The following is a 21,619-nucleotide window of genomic DNA, read 5'->3' as shown; positions in this document are numbered from 1 at the left end:
GGTTTATTTGCTGGGGGCAGGGAGATTGAAATTATAAAATGGAAATGAGGGGTCTCTGGGTGGCTTAGTTCGTTCATCATCCCACTCTTGATTTTGGCTTAGGTCATGATCTAACGGTTCATGAGGTCAAGCCCCGTATCAGGTTCTGTGCTGACAGCTCAGGGCCTGGAGCCTGCTTCAGATTCAGATTAAAAAAAGAGAGAGAGACAACTTTAAATTCCAGTAGTTGCAAAATCACTGGTTTAAAAATCAAAAGAAAGATATCAGAGTCGTGAGAAGGATTGTAAAAATATATATATATTAAAATCTCAGTCCTCATTCTGGTTTTCTGGGTTAGAATTTCTGTTACGTGTCTTGAGGGCCTTTGCTCCTTCTGCAGGTCTGTTTGGGAGCTTCCAGTCCAGTGCAAACCTTCACTTCACAGATGAGTACACCCAGGATCTGACTGAGCTCTTTTGTGGTGACAGGGCTCGTTAATATCAGAGCTAGCATTGGAATCTTTTCCTCCTGTTTGCATGTAGAGTTTCTTTTTATGTTATAATATCCATGTTAACACTTTCAACATGAAAATTGTTTCATAAACAATCAGATAAACAAATGAAATACCAAAACAGTTTGAAAATGTATTGCTTTCATGCTAATGTAGGGGCTAATATAAACTGAGAGCAAAACAATTCTGAATAAGTAGAATTGGGAGGTTTAACATGGGCAATACCCTTATTTATCTCCTTTTTAGACGACTCAGTCAAAGACCGACAGCAGAAGAACTAGAACAGCGGAATATACTACAACGTGAGTCCAGCTATGGGCATAAAGTTGTTCAGCTTTTCTTTGTAGATTTCTGACTTTAAGGCACATACTAGAGTAGAGAAGAGAAGCATTTTCTGCAAGGGCCAAGGAGAGGGTGTTCGGCCCAGGAAGGACTATTCATATCTTTTCTCCAGAAGGAACAGAACTCCCCCAAGCTTCCTTTATAAGATATCAGTATAGTATTGCTTAGTGTACTGGGAACCTCCAGAAAATTTTGTTCCGATGTTCTCACAGTATTGAGACCTGCTTTGGCCATGTGGGAGGATTTGACAGCATGTGGCAGATACTGCCCAACTTTCCTCCTCAGGGAAGTGAGGTTGTGGCTGTGCACCTTCCTATCCCTAATGGACTTTGAGGGCTAGGGCCCAAAGCGAGGCCCAGATGCAGGAGCCTTCCTGTCTTTTTCATTTTTTAAGACTTTGGTACATCTAAAGTCACAAAATAAGACCATGTGTTTCATTTACTTTCTATGTGCATAATTACCTTCCTAAAATAACATTCAATCTGATATACATTTGATTTCGTTTTCCAGATTATAGGATGAATTTTGCCCTTAAAAACCACCACACTGAGAGGATTAGGCTTCATAGAGTTACTTGTGGGCATGCTCAGTCTGCCCAGTCCATTCCCCCTGTTCCTTCATCACTATGTGGATATATACAGCTTAGTCACTAAGTGAATTTTAAACTTAGAAACCTTTGTAGACATATCTCATGAAACTTAGTGTGATCTCCATTCTTCATTCTTGGGGGTTGCTCTTGAGCAAGAATCTGCAGGTTTTTCTAAAGGGCACATAGTAAATATAATCACTTAAAAATGTAAAGATCAGGGGCGCCTGGGTGGCTCAGTCAGTTAAGTGTCCAACTCTTGATTTCAGCCCAGGTCATGGTCTCATGGTTTGTGAGATCAAGCCCTGTATTGGGCTCTGTGCTGACAGTGTGGAGCCTGCTTGAGATTCTCTCTCTCCCTCTCTCTGCCCCTCCCCCTCTCCCTCTCTGCCTCCACACAGGTGCAGCCACTCTCTCAAAATAAATAAACGTAAAATAAATAGTTAAAAAATGTAAAGATCATTATTAGCTCATGGACAGTAAAAATACAGGCAGCTGGCTGGATTTGGTACCATAGTGCTGCTGACCCTTGCTCCTAAGTATTTGACTCTACCAGTTGACAAGAAAATTATCTTGATTGTCCATCCCCAAAGTTAGTATTTTATTCTGACTTGGAGCCTATAAGAAATATCTGCCGTGTGATTACTGAATACTTTGATATGCAAATGGCCATTTTGAAGTAATATTCTTTGTTTTGGACTATTGACTGTAGCTAAAAATGAAGCTGATCGGCAGGCAGAAAAACGAGAGATTAAACGTCGTCTTACTAGAAAGGTATGTAGCCCAGCTGTTCGGTTTCAGTCTGTCTACTGACCACATATCTTGTATTTGAATGACCTATTTGGTTAGAAAGAAACGTTTGACTTGAATTGCCATAGGTTGCTATGAAAATGTAATACATGATGCAGATACTGAAAACAACACAACATTATCAAGAGCATTTTTGGGGCGTGCCTGGGTGGCTCAGACTGTTAAGTGTCTGACTTCAGCTCAAGTCATGATCTCACAGTTGATGACTTCGAGCCCTGCATCCGTTCTCTGCTGTCAACACAGCCCACTTGAGATCCTCTGCCTTCCTCTCTATACCCTTGCCCTTCTCATGCGCGCTTGCGCTCTCTCTCTCTCTCTCTCTCTCTCTCTCTCTCTCTGAAAAATAAACATTTTTTAAAAAAAGCACTTTTGGGGCAGCTGGGTGGCTCAATCAGTTAAGTATCTGACTTCGGCTCAGGTCATGATCTCACAGTTCGTGGGTTCGAGCCCCATGTCGGGCTCTGTGCTGACAGATCAGAACCTGGAGCCTGCTTCAGATTCTGTGTCTCCCTCTCTCTCTCTCTGCCTCCCCCCTACTCACTTTCTGTCCTCTCTCTCTCAAAAATAAACATTAAAAAAAATTTTTTTTTGGGGCGCCTGGGTGGCGCAGTCGGTTAAGCGTCCGACTTCAGCCAGGTCACGATCTCGCGGTCCGTGAGTTCGAGCCCCGCGTCGGGCTCTGGGCTGATGGCTCGGAGCCTGGAGCCTGTTTCCGATTCTGTGTCTCCCTCTCTCTCTGCCCCTCCCCCGTTCATGCTCTGTCTCTCTCTGTCCCAAAAATAAATAAAAAATGTTGAAAAAAAAAAATTTAAAAAAAAAAAAAAATTTTTTTTTTGAAAAGCACTTTTATCCCATTTTTACTATTTAAAGAATGCCTGGCACAAGGTGCTCCATTAATGTTTGCATAAATTCTGACCTTTTATTTGGCAAACCTGGGATTTGATGTGGACTCTAAAACCTGTTGAAGTAATAGAGACGGTAACAGAAGGAGTGTGTAGCATTCAAGTTTGCAAGGCACACTGGTGTTTTCTAATCAGAAGGAACTGAACTGACCCTTAGTGATACCAGAAGTATCACTACCAGAAGTTATAAACCAGAAGTATATACCAGAAGTATAAAAACACCAACTGGGAGGGGCGCCTGGGTGGCGCAGTCGGTTAAGCGGCCGACTTCAGCCAGGTCACGATCTCGCGGTCTGTGAGTTCGAGCCCCGCGTCGGGCTCTGTGCTGACAGCTCGGAGCCTGGAGCCTGTTTCCAAATCTGTGTCTCCCTTTCTCTCTGCCCCTCCCCCGTTCATGCTCTGTGTCTCTCTGTCCCAAAAATAAATAAAAAACGTTGAAAAAAAAAAATTTTTTAAAAAATAAATAAATAAAAACACCAACTGGGATTTGTTCTTAGTCCCAGATCGAATGGGGTAGAATCTTTTCTGTCCTAGACCTGTGTTGGCTTTTAAGCTTTTCCCTTTCCTTCCCACAATAATAGTTTGTAATTGCCTCCTGTAGATTCTGATTTGGCCTGAACTCTCTAGATGTTTCTTAAAACTTACAAGAATCCCCAGAAGAGCAAAGGATCTAGATGGTTTCTTCCTGATTTCTCCCACTTTTCCCCTCCCCCAGGAACAGAGGAATTATCCTTGTTAGATTGAGGGGAGCTCAGTCTAGAGGCCAGAGCTGGACTCGATGCCTTCAGATTGAGCAGGTTACCTGACTATGCAACCTTAAATCCTGATTCGTTACCAGATCTCGGCATTATTCATAATAAAAGGAAATTCACCCTTTATATTACCCACTAGACCTTGCTTTCATATTAAAGGTATTCACTTCCTAATGTATTACATGTTAGTGTCTAGCTCTGATCCTTTTGTTCCCCCAAATGTAGTCCACAGACCAGCAGCATTGGCATCACCTGGGAGCTTGTAGAGATGCGGAATCTCAGGCCGCACCTCAGACCTTAATCAAAATCTACATTGTAACCAGATCCCCAAATGCTTTGTATGCATATTAAAGTTTGAGAAACACCAGGTATACTGGTTATACTGGTTTATAGCTATGGTTCTCAATGTTAGCTGTGGCATTCAGGAGCTTTAAGAAAAAAAAAAAAGAACAAGGGGCCTCTGGGTGGCTCAGTCGGTTGAGCATCAGACTTCGGCTCAGGTCACGATCTCATGGTTGACGAGTTTGAGCCCCGTGTCGGGCTCTGTACTGACAGCTCAGAGCCTGGAACCTGCTTCAGATTCTGTGTCTTCCTTCTCTCTCTCTGCCCCTCCCTTGCTCACACTCTGTCTCTGTCTCAAAAATAAACATTAAAAAAAATTGTTTTTTAAACAAAACCTCCCAATACCCAGAATCTTTGGGAATGGACCCAGGGATCAGTCGTGTTTAAAGGTCCCCAGGCAATTCCAGTGTGCAGTAAGGTTGAAGTGCTGGGTTAGAGGCGGTTTGAATGCATGATTGATGCCTCATCCCTGGCATAATGAACTAAGAGGCTCCATTTCTTTCAGCTCAGTCAGAGGCCGACTGTGGCTGAACTACTTGCCAGGAAGATTCTGAGATTTAATGAGTATGTGGAGGTAACAGATGCTCAAGATTATGACCGGCGAGCCGACAAACCTTGGACCAAACTGACCCCTGCTGACAAGGTGCCTGTTGGTGTGTGTGTGTGTGTGTGTGTGTGTGTGTGTGTGTGTCTATTTGAAGAATGTAATACACTAACTAGAAGGGGAAAACATAATATTTTTACTTTTTGATATGTTAAATTTCTAATCAAGATATAAAATGCCAAGATGTACGAACCAAAACTTTATACTAATGACTCCATCACCAGCACCATCACCACAAGCAAAAAAAAAAAAAAAGAAAATCCTTGCTACATCACAGAGTCCACAAATCTGGAAGGAAATAAAACACATTTTAATGGTGGTTATTTCTGTTGGAGGGAGTTTGGGTGGTCTGCTTTAGTAATGACCTGTATTTCACTTGTATAACAGGAAAAGCATTTGTACATGCTGTAAAACTATAAAACTATAAAAAAAAAACCTATAAACTATAAAAGTTACACTATCTCTTTTTAGCTCTCTAGGTGTTCTGATGTAACTAGAGAGATTCGGTTTATTGTGAGATAAATAGTGTTAAGAAAGGCGACATGTACCAGGCTCGGCGTGTGGACCTGGCTCCTTTGCTCGCCCCGGGTTGCCTACTATGGGTTGCAGTGACTCATGAAGTTAATAAGCACAAGCGAGAATAAATGGCAAATGACACTGCTATATGTACTATGGCCGACAGAAGATGCTAAAACATTTTTGTTTCTACTCCACAGGCTGCCATAAGAAAAGAATTAAATGAATTTAAAAGCTCAGAGATGGAGGTTCATGAAGAGAGCAAACATTTTACACGGTAAGCGCCAAATACTGTGAGCTAAGTAGAGCTCTACCACAAACCAGACACAACAGAGTTGTCCAGATGGGAAGGACTCTTAATGCCATCATTAAAAGAAGGAGACAGCATGTTGAGTGCAAGAAGACTACATTCAGAGACAGGGATGACAACTAAGAGGCAGTAGGAAATGCCTATACTGAGTGTGGCATTTTACGTATATTATTTAATCCTTGCGATAACCCCCCAGGCTTTAATATCCCCATTTTGTCGATGAAGAAACAGGCCCAGGAGCACCTGACTGGCTCAGTCGGTTGAGTGTGACTCTTGATCTCAGGGTCATAAGTTCAAGCCCCACGTTGGGTGTGGAGCTTATCCAAAACAAGAAAAGAGAAGAGAAGAGAGAAGAAACAAAATGAAACAGTCCCAAAAAGGTTAAGTAAGTTGCAGAACCAGGAGTGGAAAAAGGAGTGACTGGTGGAAAGCCCCTGGGTGCTCTCTTCCTGTGCCTCAGTGTCCCAGGTGTTGTATAAGGAAATTGTTGCTAAGTTAGACAGTATCTCACCCTCTCTGGTTTCGGTTATTTCTAGCACTGCTGATCTTACCAATTTAGTATATAAACTTCATTTTAGTTCCCTGTCTTCATGAAACAAGCCAAGAAGTATTTTGGTGTGGAATTACTATTGTGATTAAGGACCCATCTAAAGAATCAGCTGGCTACAAATGGAATCAATGAAAGTATGTAGGTGACTCTCAGAACATTTATAAAGAGAGGCTAGGGGCGCCTGGCTTGCTCAGTCAGAAGAGCATGCGACTCTTGATCTTGGGGTCATGAGTTCAAGCCCCACGTTGGTTGTAGAAATTACTAAAAGTAAACTTTAAAAAAAAAAAAAAAAAGGTGGGGTGCCTGGGTGACTCAGTTGGTTAAGCCTCTGACTCTTGGTTTTGGCTCAGGTCATGATCTCATGGTTCATGAGATTGAGCCCCATGCTGGTCTCTGCACTGACAGTGCAGAACCTCCTTGGAATTCTCTGCCCCTCCCCTGCTTGCATGCTTTCTCTCTAAGTAAATAAACTTTTTTTTTTTTTTTTAAAGAGGTTAAATGAAGGAAAATACAATGACAATTACAGTTTGCTATAAAAAGAAGCAAGCAAGCAAAGTTGGAAAATAAAATAATTGTTAAATGTTTTTCCATCACAATCCAGGCAAATGGTTCTTTTAATTACAGAATTTTTTTGTACCGAACTGAGATAGTAGAGAAGGCAAATTTTGTTTGAGAGAGACAGAGCACGAGTGAGTGAGTGGGGGGCAGAGGGAGAGAGAGAATCTTAAGCAGGCTCTACACTCAGCATGGGAGAGAAGGCACATTTTTTGAACAGCCAGTAACACTATTCAGGGCAATGTAATACGAACTCAAATAACAAGCCAAATTTGCCAGCAAGAAGACTGTGCTCTAATCTGGAAAAAGACCTGTGCACTACTAAATATATAGTGCAATCAATATGATAAATGCCCCAGTCATTCTAAGTCCTAAATCGGCCAGATTTCGTATCCCAACTCCACCATTTTCTGGCTATGTCAGTGTTAGCCATTCTCATTGTTGTTACAATAATAATAAAGTACTATAGCGAGCAACAATAAAAGAAAGAGTCATAGAGATGATGCCACTTAGGCTGGATCTTAAAGCACGTGAAAGAATTTATTTGAACAAGAAGGAAGGAACCAGCATTACCAAGCAGCATTGTAAGCAGAGGGACCGGCATTAACAAGGCAATGGGAGGTGAGCCAAGTGCACACTATCTCTGGGTTACGGAAAATGTCACGGAGCAGGGGACACATGGGAGCAGTGTGGTGAAGAGGAGACCAACACAATGGGTTAGGGTCACACCCTGAAGAGCCTTGACTGTTATGCTAGGACACTGGAACCACTGGAGTTCTGAGCATTTCAGGTGGAGCTCTGGTGGATCGATGGAAGGTGACGTAGTAGGACAAAGAAACTAGCAGCAAGGAAACCAGGCAGGAAGTAACTAAACTAGGGACGCTTGGCTGGCTCAGTCAGAAGAGCATGCGACTCTAGATTCGGGATCGTGCATTTGAGCCCCACGCTGGGTGTAGATATTACTAAAAAATAAAAATAAAAAACTTTAAATAAATAAATGTATGTATGTATGTAACTAAAATAGTCACAGGGAGCACACTGGTAGCTAACCAGGGAAGTGATTGTGAGAATGCAAGAGAGATGGATTTGGACACCATTTCAAGCACAGAACCAGGTTGGGCAATCTCTTGATTCCAGGGATGAATTATTTATTTTTGGGACAGAGAGAGACAGAGCATGAACGGGGGAGGGGCAGAGAGAGAGGGAGACACAGAATCGGAAGCAGGCTCCAGGCTCCGAGCCATCACCCCAGAGCCCGACGCGGGGCTCGAACTCACGGACCGCAAGATCGTGACCTGGCTGAAGTCGGACGCTTCACCGACGGCGCCACCCAGGCGCCCTCCAGGGATGAATTAAAGAAAGTAGTCAAGGGACTCTTAGATCTCAAACTTGTCATTTTGATGTCTGCGAAGTCAATGAGGAGTTGAGGTGAACACTTCAGGACATTTATTCAGCAAATATTTATCACACACCTACTACCTGGTAGATAACAGTACTAAGGAGGTGCTTAGAATATAACATAGAGCAAGATAAAGTCCCTGTCCTCAAGGAGCTTTTCTTCTAAAAGCAGAAGGCAGACGGTAAGCAAACTGGAAAACACATTGTGTATGTTGAGCTTGACAAACCTGTGACACACTGAGGTGGAGATGCCTAGAACAGTTGGATCTTCAGGCTGAGAGCCCAGGGAGGGAAGCAAAGCCTCACAATATAATATTATGAGTGGCTCTTAAGGGGAAAATTGTTTGTGGAAAATGAACCAGAAAAGCGCTCTAGGGAAAATAGGGCTCCTTGCTGGCTCAGTCCTTGAGTGACTCTTGATCTCGAGGTCATGAGTTCAAGCCGCACATTGGGTGTGGAGATTACTTGAAAAAAGAGAGAGAGAGAAGAAGAAGAAGAAAAGTTAGGTAGAGTTAGAGTAGCAGAGAGGCAGTTTTTAAAAATAAGAGCGTAGGGGCGCCTGGGTGGCTCAGTCAGTTGAGCGTCCGACTTCAGCTCAGGTCATGAACTCGCAGTCTGAGTTCGTGCTGACAGCTCAGAGCCTGGAGCCTGTTTTGGATTCTGTGTCTCCCTCTCTCTCTGACCCTCCGCCATTCATGCTCTGTCTCTCTGTCTCAAAAATAAATAAAAGTTAAAAAAAAAATTAGAGCATAACATTTCATGACTATTCAGATAATCACAGCAAAACAAGCTACAATACCTGGTAACTCGGCCCTTTTTGCTCATCTCTTTTAGCTACCATCGTCCATGATGCTGAAGTCTGAGAGAGGAGCTAAACAGCCCCCCCAAAACAGGGCTGCTTGGCTGCTTCAGTCTCCAGAGTGATGTGGAAGGAACTTCTGCACTTCGCAGCACAGCCAGGATTGAGTCCTCGGGGATGTAGCTCTGGGGCGAACAGCACTTCTGTGAATGTAGCATTTCACTGGAATGGGTGGTCATGTGCTGCTTTGGGCAAAACTGAACACTTCATCCATGCTTTTGAACCTTTTAACATTGCATCACACTTGAGGGGTCTGCCTCAGCACCCACCCACGCTCTGGGCCCCTTGCCGGTTCCGAGTGTTAGTGGCCACCCACACCGTCGCCCCAAGATGACTCCTGTGCTGGGGCACAGTTCGCACCATTCGCCTTACCTGCCCTGTCCTGGTCGTGGGTGCCCCTTGTGTGGCCCCAGCCATCAAATCCAATTGGTGGTGGGAAAAACCTTCTGGAGGGCCCCAGCCTTCTGGCAGAGGGGCCCCCACCTCCCGGGGACACCTCCACACCACATTGGAACGTCAGTGGAAAGCAGCGCACTATACCTCTTGTCACACAGCAATAAAGTCCTCTTCGGGCAGCGCGGCCTGAGGGGAGCTCAGGATCTGACATGTTCCTTTCTGGCACAAGTCATCCTGATTTTTATTTTTTAAATTAAAAAAAAAAAAAAATGATCTTGAAGAAGTGCTGGAAACTTGTGTTTTTCCTGCCTGTTAAACAATCTGAGCTGCAATTAGATTCCAAGTTAAGACAGTGAGAAAGCATATATGTTTTCTGTATACAAAACCAAAACCAAAAAAGGCCTCTCTGTTAATGGCATTTTGGCACAAAACTAACTCATGGCTTAAATTTTATAAGCTGTTGTACATTTGTCGCACCAAATGCTACTCTAAATCATTCTGACCAATAGATGTGTTCTCCTCCGGAAAACAGAGTTGTGGCAACTCTGTGAGAGCCAGCCGCCTGCTGTGGGCCCCCACGCTTCCAGCCAGAGTCACTGCAAGGTCCTAGGGAAGTGGGTGCGGACCAGAAGAGGACTTTGGAGGCGGAAGTAGGAGGAGCACAGTCAGGACCCACTGTTCCTCCCTCCTGCTCAGTGCTGTTTGCCCTTCCCTGCTGTACTCACCCTCTCCCCTCCAGGTACCCGTCCCCTTGCTGAGCCTCTCTGGCTCCTTCCACCTCACGTACCCCTCCTCTGCCAAGCAGGAGCCAGTGTCATTGGTGCCTGGGCCTTGGCTCGGCCCCCACCCCTTTTTGTTTTTGTAATGTATATTAATATGAAATGTTCCTAAAACAGAAAATTTATTTGCTTTCTTTTTTATTTGGAAAACCATACTGCCTCACCATTTCCCTCTAATTCCTATCCAGACTAAGCGGAACAAAAAAATTTGTTCCTATTTAACTGATGAATGTGGCCTTTTTCTCTTAATGTTCAGAAACTTGTGGCTGTTTCGCCGATTTCTTCTGCAGTCCCTGTTGTAATTGTTCACTAGATTCTTACTCGTTTTCTCCTAATATGTCCATATAAGATTTGCTGAACAATGAGAACCCACGAGGTCAAAACAAAAGAGCTGACGTGACCTTAAAAAGGTAGTGTCTTCTCTCTGTATGGGGAATCGGGAAGCATTCCGATTACTCGGTTACTGTTCGATGCTTTGCGGCTATGGAGCTAGAGTGGGTCCACAGCTCCTTGAAGCTCATTACAATTTGGTATGGCTGCAGGAAGAGGAGTGACAGTTGTACACCATGGTGAGAGGTCTGAATATAAGGCGGTCACACACATGACTTCTTCAAAGCTCTCTGTTGCTTTGGAGACTGACTTATGCTAGCATTCTCTGTGGTTACGGTGACATTTCCAAACCCTTCTGCTGCTTTCCCTTAATGTGCCAAGTGTGAAACAATTGGATTTCCCGAGCTACTTGTCTGCTTTCTGTGTGCCACAAAGGACTCTGGTTCATCTTTCATCTCATTCATGTTCTTTTGAAACAAGATACTTTGGGGGTCAAGTCCTTTCAGGTGTTTATATATATATATATATATATATATATATATATATATATATAATGGATTTTGTGTTCCCTTTTTATGTAAGTAACAATTCGTAATCATAATGTAAAGAAGAAATAAAAGTCTGATGTATTGTACTTTAAGATGCTTCCCTGATGTACAGAATCTCCTTGTAAAGTAAATAATTGCGTTGTATATCAGTCTTCCTATCAATATTAATTATAAAGTATTTTAGAATTAAAAAAAGACAAAGTATACTATTCTGGTATGAATTGCTTTATTTATTTATTTATTGAGAGGGAGAGAGACAGAGTGTGAGTGGGGGAGGGGGACAGAGGGAGGGAAATAGAATCGGAAGCAGGCTCCAGGCTCTGAGCTGTCAGCACAAAGCCTGACGCGGGGCTCAAACTCACAAACTGTGAGATCACAACGTGAGCCAAAGTTGGACACTTAACCAACTGAGCCACCCAGGTGCCCCTGAAGTGTTGTTTTTTTTTTAAACGTTCTACCTTATTCCAAAAGATTTAAGCTAGCTTATAAATGGTACGTAAAATACTACTAGATGCCCTAAAAGAAGTATATGAGGGGGAGAAATAATACTAACATTATTAAGTGTAGCCAGAGGTAAGGTCAGTCATGTTGTGTCTGTGCACACATATGACAAAAAGTCAACTGTGACCACCACCACCACCCGCCCCCGTAGTATGGCACCGGGTCCTTTATCCTATTTATCCCACCCCTAATTTGGGAGGTAAGGGGAAAAAGAACCTGGGAGGTGAAGTTGCTTCCCAAAGGTCAAAGCAAATTATGTATTCACTGCGTATATTCAGGGACAGGCAATTGCATCCCAGTCGATTGTCCCTCCAAGGACTTACTGTGTGTGGACCCCATAGAAATAGACTTGAGGCTGACAGCATAGCAGGACAGCTCCTACCTCATGTACTCCTCTGGCAAGCAGCCCAGTTTCAATCCCTGTAGCCTCACCAAATGACTCACTTTCCTCTTGTCACTTCAGAGACTGGCTTTGATTAGTACACCACCCTTTACCAAGAGTTCAAAGGAACCATGAGTCACAACTGCCCATGTCATTGGGTTCCACCAGCTCCCAGATTTTCCTTCTCTTGCCCTCCAAAGACCAAACCCCACTGAGCTCCGAAGAGGTCTCAAATTGCCATCGCTCTTTTGAGGTTAAGCATTGTCTACAGAAGGGTGTTTTGAAGGTGCACGTTGCTCAGTGTTTGCTGAAACGATGAATGAATTCATCCCTAAATCCTTGTAGATTTAGATTAGTGTGCCCAGGAGAGGGGGTACCACAGCTGGAAACAGAAGTTTGAAAACACACTTTCAGAAAGGGCAAACGCAGTGGATATTGAATAGGAGGAGATGGGATAGGAAGCGTACCGATGAGAGATAAGAACGTACCACAAAGGAAAGCCAAGCCCTGAAACCAAAACACAGCCTGAACCACCAATTTCAGCTCTAGGAGGCTCTAGGGTAGAGCAGGAACCACCAGCAATCTGGGCCACTTGTTCCATCGGTCTCTTGTGTGGATACCATTAATTTCTTCCCCCAAGAAAGCACAGAGGCCATTGGACAGGGACAAACACCCTCAGTTTTCCTCCATCTGGTACTGAAGAGGCACACACGCACCATTCATTCATTCATTCACTCATTCAGTCAGTCAGTGTTTATCTCCTTCCTATCCACCACCCCTGGAAAAAACAATCTTCCCTTATCTCTTTTCTCTTAAACCTATTGCCCTACCTCCAGCTTTTCCTACACTCCCTCCACATAATCTATTCTAATGTTAAGCAGCTCGCATTCCCTGTACAGTCCAAGCAGTTGAGCTAAATGAGTGACAGGTGCAGAAAAAAAGAAGTGATGTAGATGTAAACTGAATAGGCTTCTTGACATTGGCTTGTAACCTCTGGTCCGTATACCTGGTTTTCCATTTCTACAGCCATAGTCACTCAACTCATTAAAATCTAAACTAAATCCAAACTAAAATGGCTTTGCCTGAGGCCACCAGCAACTTCTCAGTTAACTGCCACATCCAAACTCTGTTTTCAGCTCTTCATGTATTTGACTAGTCTGCATGCAGCATTTGATGCTTTGGCCATGTCCTAAGTCCTCCAAACTTCTTCCTTGGCTTCTCAGACACTGCTGTCTCTCAGTTCTCTGACCATGCTTTCTCTGCCCTGCTGGCTCCTTCCCAGCATGCCATTTAAATGGGTTTTCATGTCTTCTCCTCATTCCCTGTTCTCCCAAGGTGACATCAGCCACCACTCTTATTCTGACAACTTTGAAATCTTTGTCTGCAACTCAGATTTTGTGCTGGACTCCAACCCTACATCCAGTTGCCCTTTGGACATCTATACACCCAAATGTCCCCAAGGTAACTTCTGTGTACTCCCAACATGGACCTTACTGTCTACCTTCACAGCCTGCTTTCTCAATCATCAGAGTTAGCGACCACCACATGTTTACTCTCCTAAGCCTGATACTTTTGTTATTATCTGCAAGTTCCCCTCTTTGCAGGTCCAGTGCAACAGTAAGTTCTGTGCATTCTCTACCTCTGAAATGTCTCTTGATTCCTGTATCTCCTCTTGCCTTGTCTACCATCCAAGTTCAAAGCCAACAGAATTTAATGGAACTTTATGACCTCTGATCTCTCTAATCTATCCTCCAATATTGCCACTAGAGTTACCTTTCTATTTTTTTTTTTTCCTGGACTAAGTGGCTTTATTGAGGAAAGCCAGGATTACAACAGACTTAAGAGTCGGCATTGGGCCCTTCTTCTTTCCAAAGGTGGGCACAACATTGACAAAATGCCGGTTGGCCAGTTGTACTGCATCCACCGCTTGGCTCGACCTGTCTTCTTCTTCTTCTCCTGTTTGGCCACCTTAGGAGTCTGCCCTCTTACTTTCCAAGCATGGGCCAGGAAACCACAGACTTTACATCCAAGCATGCGGCTACATCCAGGGTGGTCAGAGCCTCCGCTCCACACTTACCCAGGGTAGCCTCATCCTGTAGGGGCGTGCCTGCCAGGAGCCACGACTTGATTTTCTGGAGTGATGCCCTCCAGAGAGGCTACATGAGCCTTGATCTGGGCGACCGTCTCCTGGCCCGTCACCTTGAGGGTGTGTAGCTCCTGCGCGCGGACAAAGAGCTGCACGTCGGTGACTGAACTACGGCCACTGCAGCCGCAACCACGAAGATGGAGTCTAGAAAGAGGAAGGAGGAAGGGCACGCATGTCCTCACCACCTGCTGCGTGCTCTGTCACTGCTTAGAGTTACCTTTCTAAAATGCAAAGCTGTTCACAGCAATCCTTTACTTCAAAACTTATTGATCTCTAGCTGCCTGCAAGATAAAATTTAAACTCTTTGGCCTGGACTGCAACATATTTTATAATTCAGCCTTTGCCTACTTGCTGGTCTCATGAAAAGTGCAGGCACCTTCTCCCTTCAGTGGACCTCATCAAGCTGACTTCTTTCCCTTCCCAGGAGACCGTAGTCCTGCTAGTTCCTCAGCCTGCAATGCTGTCATCATCCATACTCCACTCCTTTACTCCATCCCTTCAAGTTTGAGGTCAAATTTTAACTCCTAGGAAAGTTCCTTTAGCCTTGAGCAGTTGCTCTGTCCTCTGTGTTCTCAGAATACAGCATTCATCAAGTGATAGTATAATTTGCTGGCATGTCTATTTCTCCTACTGTGGGCTCCCGCAGACAGAAGTGTTTCATGTCGAGTCAGTGCCTGGCTGGCTCAGTTGGTAGAGCCTGCAACTCTTGATCTCAGGGGTTTTAAGTTTGAGCTGCACTTGGGTGTAAGGATTACTTAAAAATAAAATCTTGGGGCACCTGGGTGGCTCAGTCACTGGAGCATCCGACTCTTGGTTTCAGCTCAGGTCACGATCCCAGGATTGTGGGATCGAGCCCCATGTCACACTCCCCGCTGACAAGTGCAGAGGCTGCTTGGGATTCTCTCTCTCTGCCCCTCTCCTGTGTGCTCGCTCTCTATCAAAATAAATACTTTAAAAAATAAAATAAAATGTTTAAAAAAAAGTTTCATATCACAGTCATCATTGTCTAGCACAATGCCTAGCCGATAAATCATATCCACTAAATAAATGTTGAACGAGTGATTGAAAAACGAGCTGAATACTGGTAATATGGCTGGGGAAGGAGCAGGTGCAGAATTATTTGTCTTCTTTCTTTAAAAAAAAATTTTTTTTTCAACGTTTATTTATTTTTGAGACAGAGAGACAGAGCATGAATGGGGGAGGGGCAGAGAGAGAGGGAGACACAGAATTGGAAGCAGCCTCCAGGCTCTGAGCCATCAGCCCAGAGCCCGACGTGTCTTCTTTCTTTTAAAGTACTGGTTCTCTTGGGGCACCTAGGTGGCTTGGTCTGTTAAACATCCGACTTCAGCTCAGGTCATGATCTCATGGTTCACGGGTTCAAACCCCGCATAGGGTTCTTTGCTGATAGCTCAGAGCCTGGAGCCTCCTTCAGATTCTGTGTCTCCCTCTCTCTCTGCCCCTCCCCTACTCATGCTCTGCTGTCTCTGTCTTCAAAAAAATGAATAAACGTTAAAAAAAATGTAAACTGGTTCTCAAACATTTTGGTTTTGGAAATTTTTAAAAATTATTCAGAACCCCCAAGAACTTTTGTATCTGTGTGTGACTTCTATTGATACTTACTGTACTACAATTAAAACTGGGAAACATTTTAAATATATAATTTATATAATTAATTATAATATAATAAAATATAATACATTTCAAAATAATAACCCATTACATGTTAACATTAATAATGGATTTTTATGAAAAAAAACTTTTCCAGAAATAATCAGGGAGAAGAGTGGCACTGTTCTACATTTTTTTACAAATCTTTTTAATGTCTGATTTAATAGAAGACAGCTCAATTCTCATATCTCCTCGTGTATTCAATCTGTTGCTATATATTGTTTTGGTTGAAGTAAATGAAGAAAATCCAATCCCACACAGATATATAGTTGGTAAAGATGTCAGCCATTCTTTCAAGTAAAATGGTATTTCAGGAAAAAGATGTGGCTATTTCAAAACAATCATAGAAGTGCTTTTCCTGGAGACAAATGCTGTACTTTTGCAGACCACAAAAGTACTTTATGTGTACTTCTCACTTTATCACACAAAATATTAAAAAGAGGGGCACTTGGGTGGTTCAGTTGGTTAAATGCCTGACTTCGGCTCAGGTCATGATTTCACAGTTCATGGGTTTGAACCCCACGTTGGGCTCTGTGCTGACAGCTCAGAGCCTGGAGCCTGCTCTGGATTCTGTGTGTGTGTCTCTCTCACTGCCCCTCCCCCCACTCATGCTCTGTCTCAAAAACAAACAAACATTAAAAAAATTTTTGGGGCGCCTGGGTGGCTCAGTCAGTTAAGCGGCAGACTTCGGCTCAGGTCATGATTTCGTGGTCCGTGAGTTCGAGCCCCGTGACCGGCTCTGTGCTGACAGCTCAGAGCCTGGAGCCTGTTTCAGATTCTGTGTCTCCCTCTCTCTGACCTTCCCCTGTTCATGCTCTGTCTCTCCCTGTCTCAAAAATAAATAAAACGTTAAAAAAAAAATTTTAATATTAAAAAGATGCATAGTCAAAGGTTGAGAATTAATGAAATTAATGACTTTTATTTCTTCATCAACAGCATTCTTAGAGGAAGCTATTTTTAATTTGCTATAGATACGATTTATTATTGTGGTAGAAAAACACAGAACATAAAATGTGCCTTTGTGGGGGTGGGGTGGGGTGACGGGGGTGACAGAGGTGGCGCTGTCTGGCTCAGGCAGTAGAGCTCGCGATTCTTGATCTTGGGGTTGTGAGTTCAAGTCCCATGTTGGGGATAGAGATTAGTAAAAAAATAAATAAGTAAACTTTAAAAAAAACATAAAGTGTGCCTTTTTTAAACCACTTTTAAGTATAGAGTTCAGTAGTCACTATATGCACACTGATGTATAACAGATTTGCAGTACTTTTTCATCTTGCCAAATTGAAATTCTGTACCTGTTAAATAACACCTCCCCCTTTCCACATACCCCAAGTCCCTGGCAACCACCTCTCTATTTTCTAAGAATGAGAAACTGACTTTTAAAAAAAACTTTTTTAATGTTTATTTATTTGTGTGTGTGTGAGAGAGACAGAGTGTGAGCGGGGGAGGGGCAGAGAGAGAGGGAGACACAGAATCTGAAGCAGGCTCCGGGCTCTGAGCTGTCAGCACAGAGCCCGATGGAGGCTCGAACTCACGAACCGTGAGATCATGACCTGAGCCGAAGTCAGGCACTCAACCGACTGAGCCACCAGGTGCCCCTAAACTGACTTTTTTTTAAACTGTAAATTTGTGATGATAAAGAATACAATACCGCTACAGTTTGGTGACAGGGCCTGAAAACATAATAACGGACCAGCAGTTTTATCCATTTCACTTTATGGTACAGAGTCAACACAGTGAAAAAGGCAAAGAAAGCCTAAGTATTACTATGAGATAGTTTTGACCTCATGGACCCCCTCCCCCCCCAGAAGAGTCTCAGGGACCCCTGGGTGTGACAACTTTGCTTTGAGAACCATTTCCCTAGGCATGTTTCACATCTTAAAATCTAGATAATAATACCAATGTCCTAGAATTGCTGTGATAGTAAGTAATGCACATTCAGAACAAAATCTTAAAGGAAGAACACTATAAATGTTTCCACTCATTGTAGCCCGGCTGTGATGGCTCCATGTTAATTTACCTAATATATATTTGCTTAATATCACATTCAAAATTCTATCACAGGGGTGCCTGGGTGGCTCCGTGGGTTCAGAGACTGACCCTTGATTTCAGCTCAGGTCTTGATCCCAGCGTCATGGGGTGGAGCCCCCAGTCGGCTCCTACTGTGTGGAACCTACTTAGGATTTTGTCTCCCTCTCCCTCTGCTACACAACCCCACTCTTGCACTCTCTCTTGAAAAAAAAAAAAATTCTATCACATTTGCAATATTTCATATGTAATATGTATCTTCAGGATTCTTTACTTGCCTACTTCTTTATATTAGGTGAGCGTGTGTTAAAATATACTTAATGTAAAATTTACCTTTTTAACGATTTTTAGGTGTACAGTTCAGCAGTATTAAATACATCCATTGTTGTGTATAGAAGGCTTTTTTTTAATTTTTTTTTCAACGTTTTTTATTTATTTTTGGGACAGAGAGAGACAGAGCATGAACGGGGGAGGGGCAGAGAGAGAGGGAGACACAGAATCGGAAACAGGCTCCAGGCTCCGAGCCATCAGCCCAGAGCCTGACGCGGGCCTCGAACTCACGGACCGCGAGACCGTGACCTGGTTGAAGTCGGACGCTTAACCGACTGCGCCACCCAGGCGCCCCTAGAAGGCTTTTAACTTTAGCCAATTCCTGTAGAAGTATTTGTCTTATTTACCTGCACATTTATCAAATGTTTATTTCAGATGCGACAGGGAAGATTCAATCACTTTTGAAGATTCTGCATTTCTCTACACGGCTTTTTCAATTTCACATACAATTACTACAAAGTGGGGTGTTTTTATTGGCGAGTTTCTTTAACTGTACATTTTCCAGACTACGTTAGTTGATTGCAGACAATTAAATTTGCTACTCAGCACATACTTACCGGGCTACATACTTCTAAACTCAGTTTCTGTAATTTACATTCCCCAGCAAGGTCCCTGAGCGCGAAGGGCCTATTATCGCGAGAAACCGCCGAGCCAGGTGGGGGGCGAGGGGAGGTTTCAGTTGCAATGTATTCCCAGCACCCTTAGCGAATTTCCGATTCCCTTACTGCGCATGGTACGGCGCAGGCGCAATAGAGATACCTTGACTTACGCGCGCTTCAGAAGGTATAAATAAGGATGCCTTGGGGCTTGTTCGGTCCTTTCGAGAAAGCAAGCGGCGCTGTATTGGAGTTGGTGAGTGTTTATACCCGCTCGATTCGTTAGCTCTACGTCTAGTCTCTCAGGCCAGCCAACCAGCTTTTCCTGTGGACATCGTACTATTTAGAAGGATTCTTCTCAGCGGTGTCTGTGCTAACTACACTTACTTGTGCAGCGGGGCTGGGCCGGATGTAGGCCGCGGAGGCCTTGCGAGCCGCGTGCGGGTCTTACCCATAGCGGAGGAACGCGAGCGCCGAAACCTCCAGGGCTGTTACCTCCCGCGTCGGGACGCTAAATGCGCGACCCGCCCTCGCTATTGACCATCGCCGGTTTATTAACTTGCCTCCTAGGAGGCGGTGGAGTTGCACGGAAGACATTTTATTTCTTACCCCCATCCGAGTTCCAGAATTGATTTCGGAACGGACGGATCTTAATCCTGCTGTTAGTTGATTTGTGCTGTTGGGTGGTTTCACGACTGTAGATCGGTTTATAGATAACGAGGCATAACTGTGGTCTCGGCTCTGCATTTTTCTGGCAGTAGTGCTAATCGCCTGTTGGGATTCATAGATAGGTTTGGGGTATCTGGTTGACAGTTCATTTAGATTACTGGCATGAGACTGCTGATAACTCGAATTTCGTTGCCAGTTTGGAATTCAGGTTTCACCTGGGGAATTGGGGAAGTCGTCAGCTGGTTGAAACTTGTTTCTAGCTCAGTAGTCTGCAAATTAAGTAAATTACAGTGACCAACGTGGATACTCTCGGGAGGTCACTCTCCCCGGGCTCTGTCCAGGTGGCGTAGGGGAGCATAGGGCTCTGCCCCGTGACGTACAGTCCCTTTCCACGACGTTGGAGATGAAGCCGGGCCTTGAGTCTGCGCCTGCATATTCCTACAGCTTCTCAGAGTCCTGTGGACGATGACTGAGGAGACAAACCATGCAGGAAACAGCTCTTAGAGCACCCCCTATCTGGAGCTAGATTGGAAATGAAAGAAAATTCTGCTCTTAATCAGCTGCTGTTCTACTGGATTAAGCTCTTACCTACCTTGTTTTGCAGCAGTTGCTCAGGATTCCAGATAATTTGATTTGGGGTAAGTAAACCAAAGGATTTGGGGTAAGAATTGTTTCTGACTTGCCAGTGTTTGCCTGTCGACATTTAATCATTCCAGCCGGGTTCCTTTCCATGAATGTGCTCTTGCCATTTAATACATCCAGATAGTAACTTTGACGTTTTTGCTGGCATGTCAGCAGTTTCATAGATTTATGCTCATGTCTGGGAAGATAGCCTTTTATAGCCAGTAAAAATTATTTTCATATCTTTAGTTGTGTGATGGGGTAGAAACTTCTGCTTTGCTAATGGAAAAATTGCGTTTGGGTGGCTTAACCAAAGTCTGTCCTTGGGAGCCAAGGATTTATTCTCTGGTACGGACCCTTTCCATGACAATGGAGATGAAGGGCATATGCACCTGAATATTCCTAGGTCAGTGAGTAAGATAAGCCTTGGAAAAGGTAGTAGTAATGACTGGTTTTTTTTTAAACAGGCTTACCTCAAATTCACTTGTGTAATAAGGGATGGGGGAAAATGAAATCTCTTAAATACTTTGAGGGTGGTGCTGTTTAATTGGTCATTCCAACGTGGATACTCCCAGGAGTTCACTCTCCCCGGGCTCTGTCCAGGTGGCATAGCGGAGCATAGGGCTCTGCCCTGTGACGTACAGTCCCTTTCCACGACGTTGGAGATGAAGCCGGGCCTTGAGTCTGCGCCTGCATATTCCTACAGCTTCTCAGAGTCCTGTGGACAATGACTGAGGAGACAAACCATGCAGGAAACATCTAATGAAAACTAAAAGGAAAGTTTTTAGTGAGGTCTTCAATAGGAGTCTGATCCTCTTTTTTGTTTGCTTTCATTTAGGATTGAAGAGGAGCCTCACCTTACATTGGCAGTCGACACTTTATGCTTTGGGGTACTTTATTTACTTGGCAGGGACAGTTGGTGAAGTGGATGATAAATGTTTTTGTAAGCTAAGCCTGGAGGTTTAGAAGCTTGAGCACATTTGACCCCTTTTTAAAACTGCCCTTAAGAGAAATTCAAGGGAGAACAGTAGGTTTTTAAGCTTATTTTAAGAGAGAGCAAGTATGTGGGAGGGGCAGAGGGGGAGAGAATCCCAAACAGGCTCTACCCTATCAGCATGGAGCCTCAACTGAGATCATGACCTGAGCAGAAATCAAGAGTCTGACTGAGCCACCCGGCACCCTGATCCATGTGTTTCTGATGTACTTATGGATTACAATAAAGATGACTGCATATTTGTGTGGCTCCTTTTTATGTGGAAACATGACTGACAAGGCCTTGAGCTTGTCTTGTATATGCTGGCACTTGTTTACTTGAGAAAATGTGTTGGTTCCTACCAGTTCCCTAGTGTGCAGGGAAGAGCTTCCTGGTTGCATTCAAAGGTGGGTAATGCTTAGGACACCTAAGGAATTAGGTGAGAGACCAACCTACACTTGGCCACTAGACGGGAGATCTGGGTTACTGATAGACAAAGCCTAATCTTCAGTTCCCCTACAGTGTAGTACAGGCAAGTTAACCTTAGCAAATACATGATTGGACATAAATGGCAAAATCCCACCACTGTTAGCTAGTTAGCCTCTACTGCCATTGTTCCAAGTAGTGTACTTCAGCCTG

The 21,619-nt window shown here is 43.9% G+C and overlaps 1 protein-coding gene, 2 non-coding genes and 1 pseudogene across 17 annotated transcripts in view; 3 read left to right on the top strand and 1 right to left on the bottom strand.

Moving 5' to 3' along the window:
• Positions 1-11,275, top strand: part of LOC131505159 (mediator of RNA polymerase II transcription subunit 18) — a 135,659-nt gene extending 124,384 nt beyond the window's left edge. For all 15 annotated transcript variants that reach the window (XM_058718399.1, XM_058718400.1, XM_058718395.1 and 12 more), the window contains 5 exons: positions 737-792; positions 2,131-2,192; positions 4,730-4,867; positions 5,545-5,621; positions 8,992-11,275. In XM_058718399.1, the coding sequence (XP_058574382.1) occupies positions 737-792; positions 2,131-2,192; positions 4,730-4,867; positions 5,545-5,621; positions 8,992-9,007 (349 nt within the window). In that variant the 3' untranslated portion in view covers positions 9,008-11,275. The remainder of the gene's footprint in view (positions 1-736; positions 793-2,130; positions 2,193-4,729; positions 4,868-5,544; positions 5,622-8,991) is intronic.
• On the bottom strand, positions 11,028-14,759 carry LOC131491274 (ubiquitin-like FUBI-ribosomal protein eS30 fusion protein; annotated as a pseudogene).
• A 4,921-nt stretch (positions 14,760-19,680) lies between these two features.
• Positions 19,681-19,885, top strand: LOC131505865 (small nucleolar RNA SNORA73 family). Its single transcript, XR_009258620.1, has one exon. It is a non-coding gene; the product is annotated as a small nucleolar RNA SNORA73 family (small nucleolar RNA).
• A 678-nt stretch (positions 19,886-20,563) lies between these two features.
• On the top strand, positions 20,564-20,768 carry LOC131505866 (small nucleolar RNA SNORA73 family). The gene has a single exon (XR_009258621.1). It is a non-coding gene; the product is annotated as a small nucleolar RNA SNORA73 family (small nucleolar RNA).
• Positions 20,769-21,619: the final 851 nt, after the last annotated feature.

This window comes from Neofelis nebulosa, chromosome 2, assembly GCF_028018385.1.
Source record: "Neofelis nebulosa isolate mNeoNeb1 chromosome 2, mNeoNeb1.pri, whole genome shotgun sequence".
Taxonomy (NCBI): Eukaryota; Metazoa; Chordata; class Mammalia; order Carnivora; family Felidae; genus Neofelis; species Neofelis nebulosa.
The sequence above is the reverse complement of the archived record's forward strand: the minus strand, read 5'-3'. Positions and strand labels throughout refer to the sequence as shown.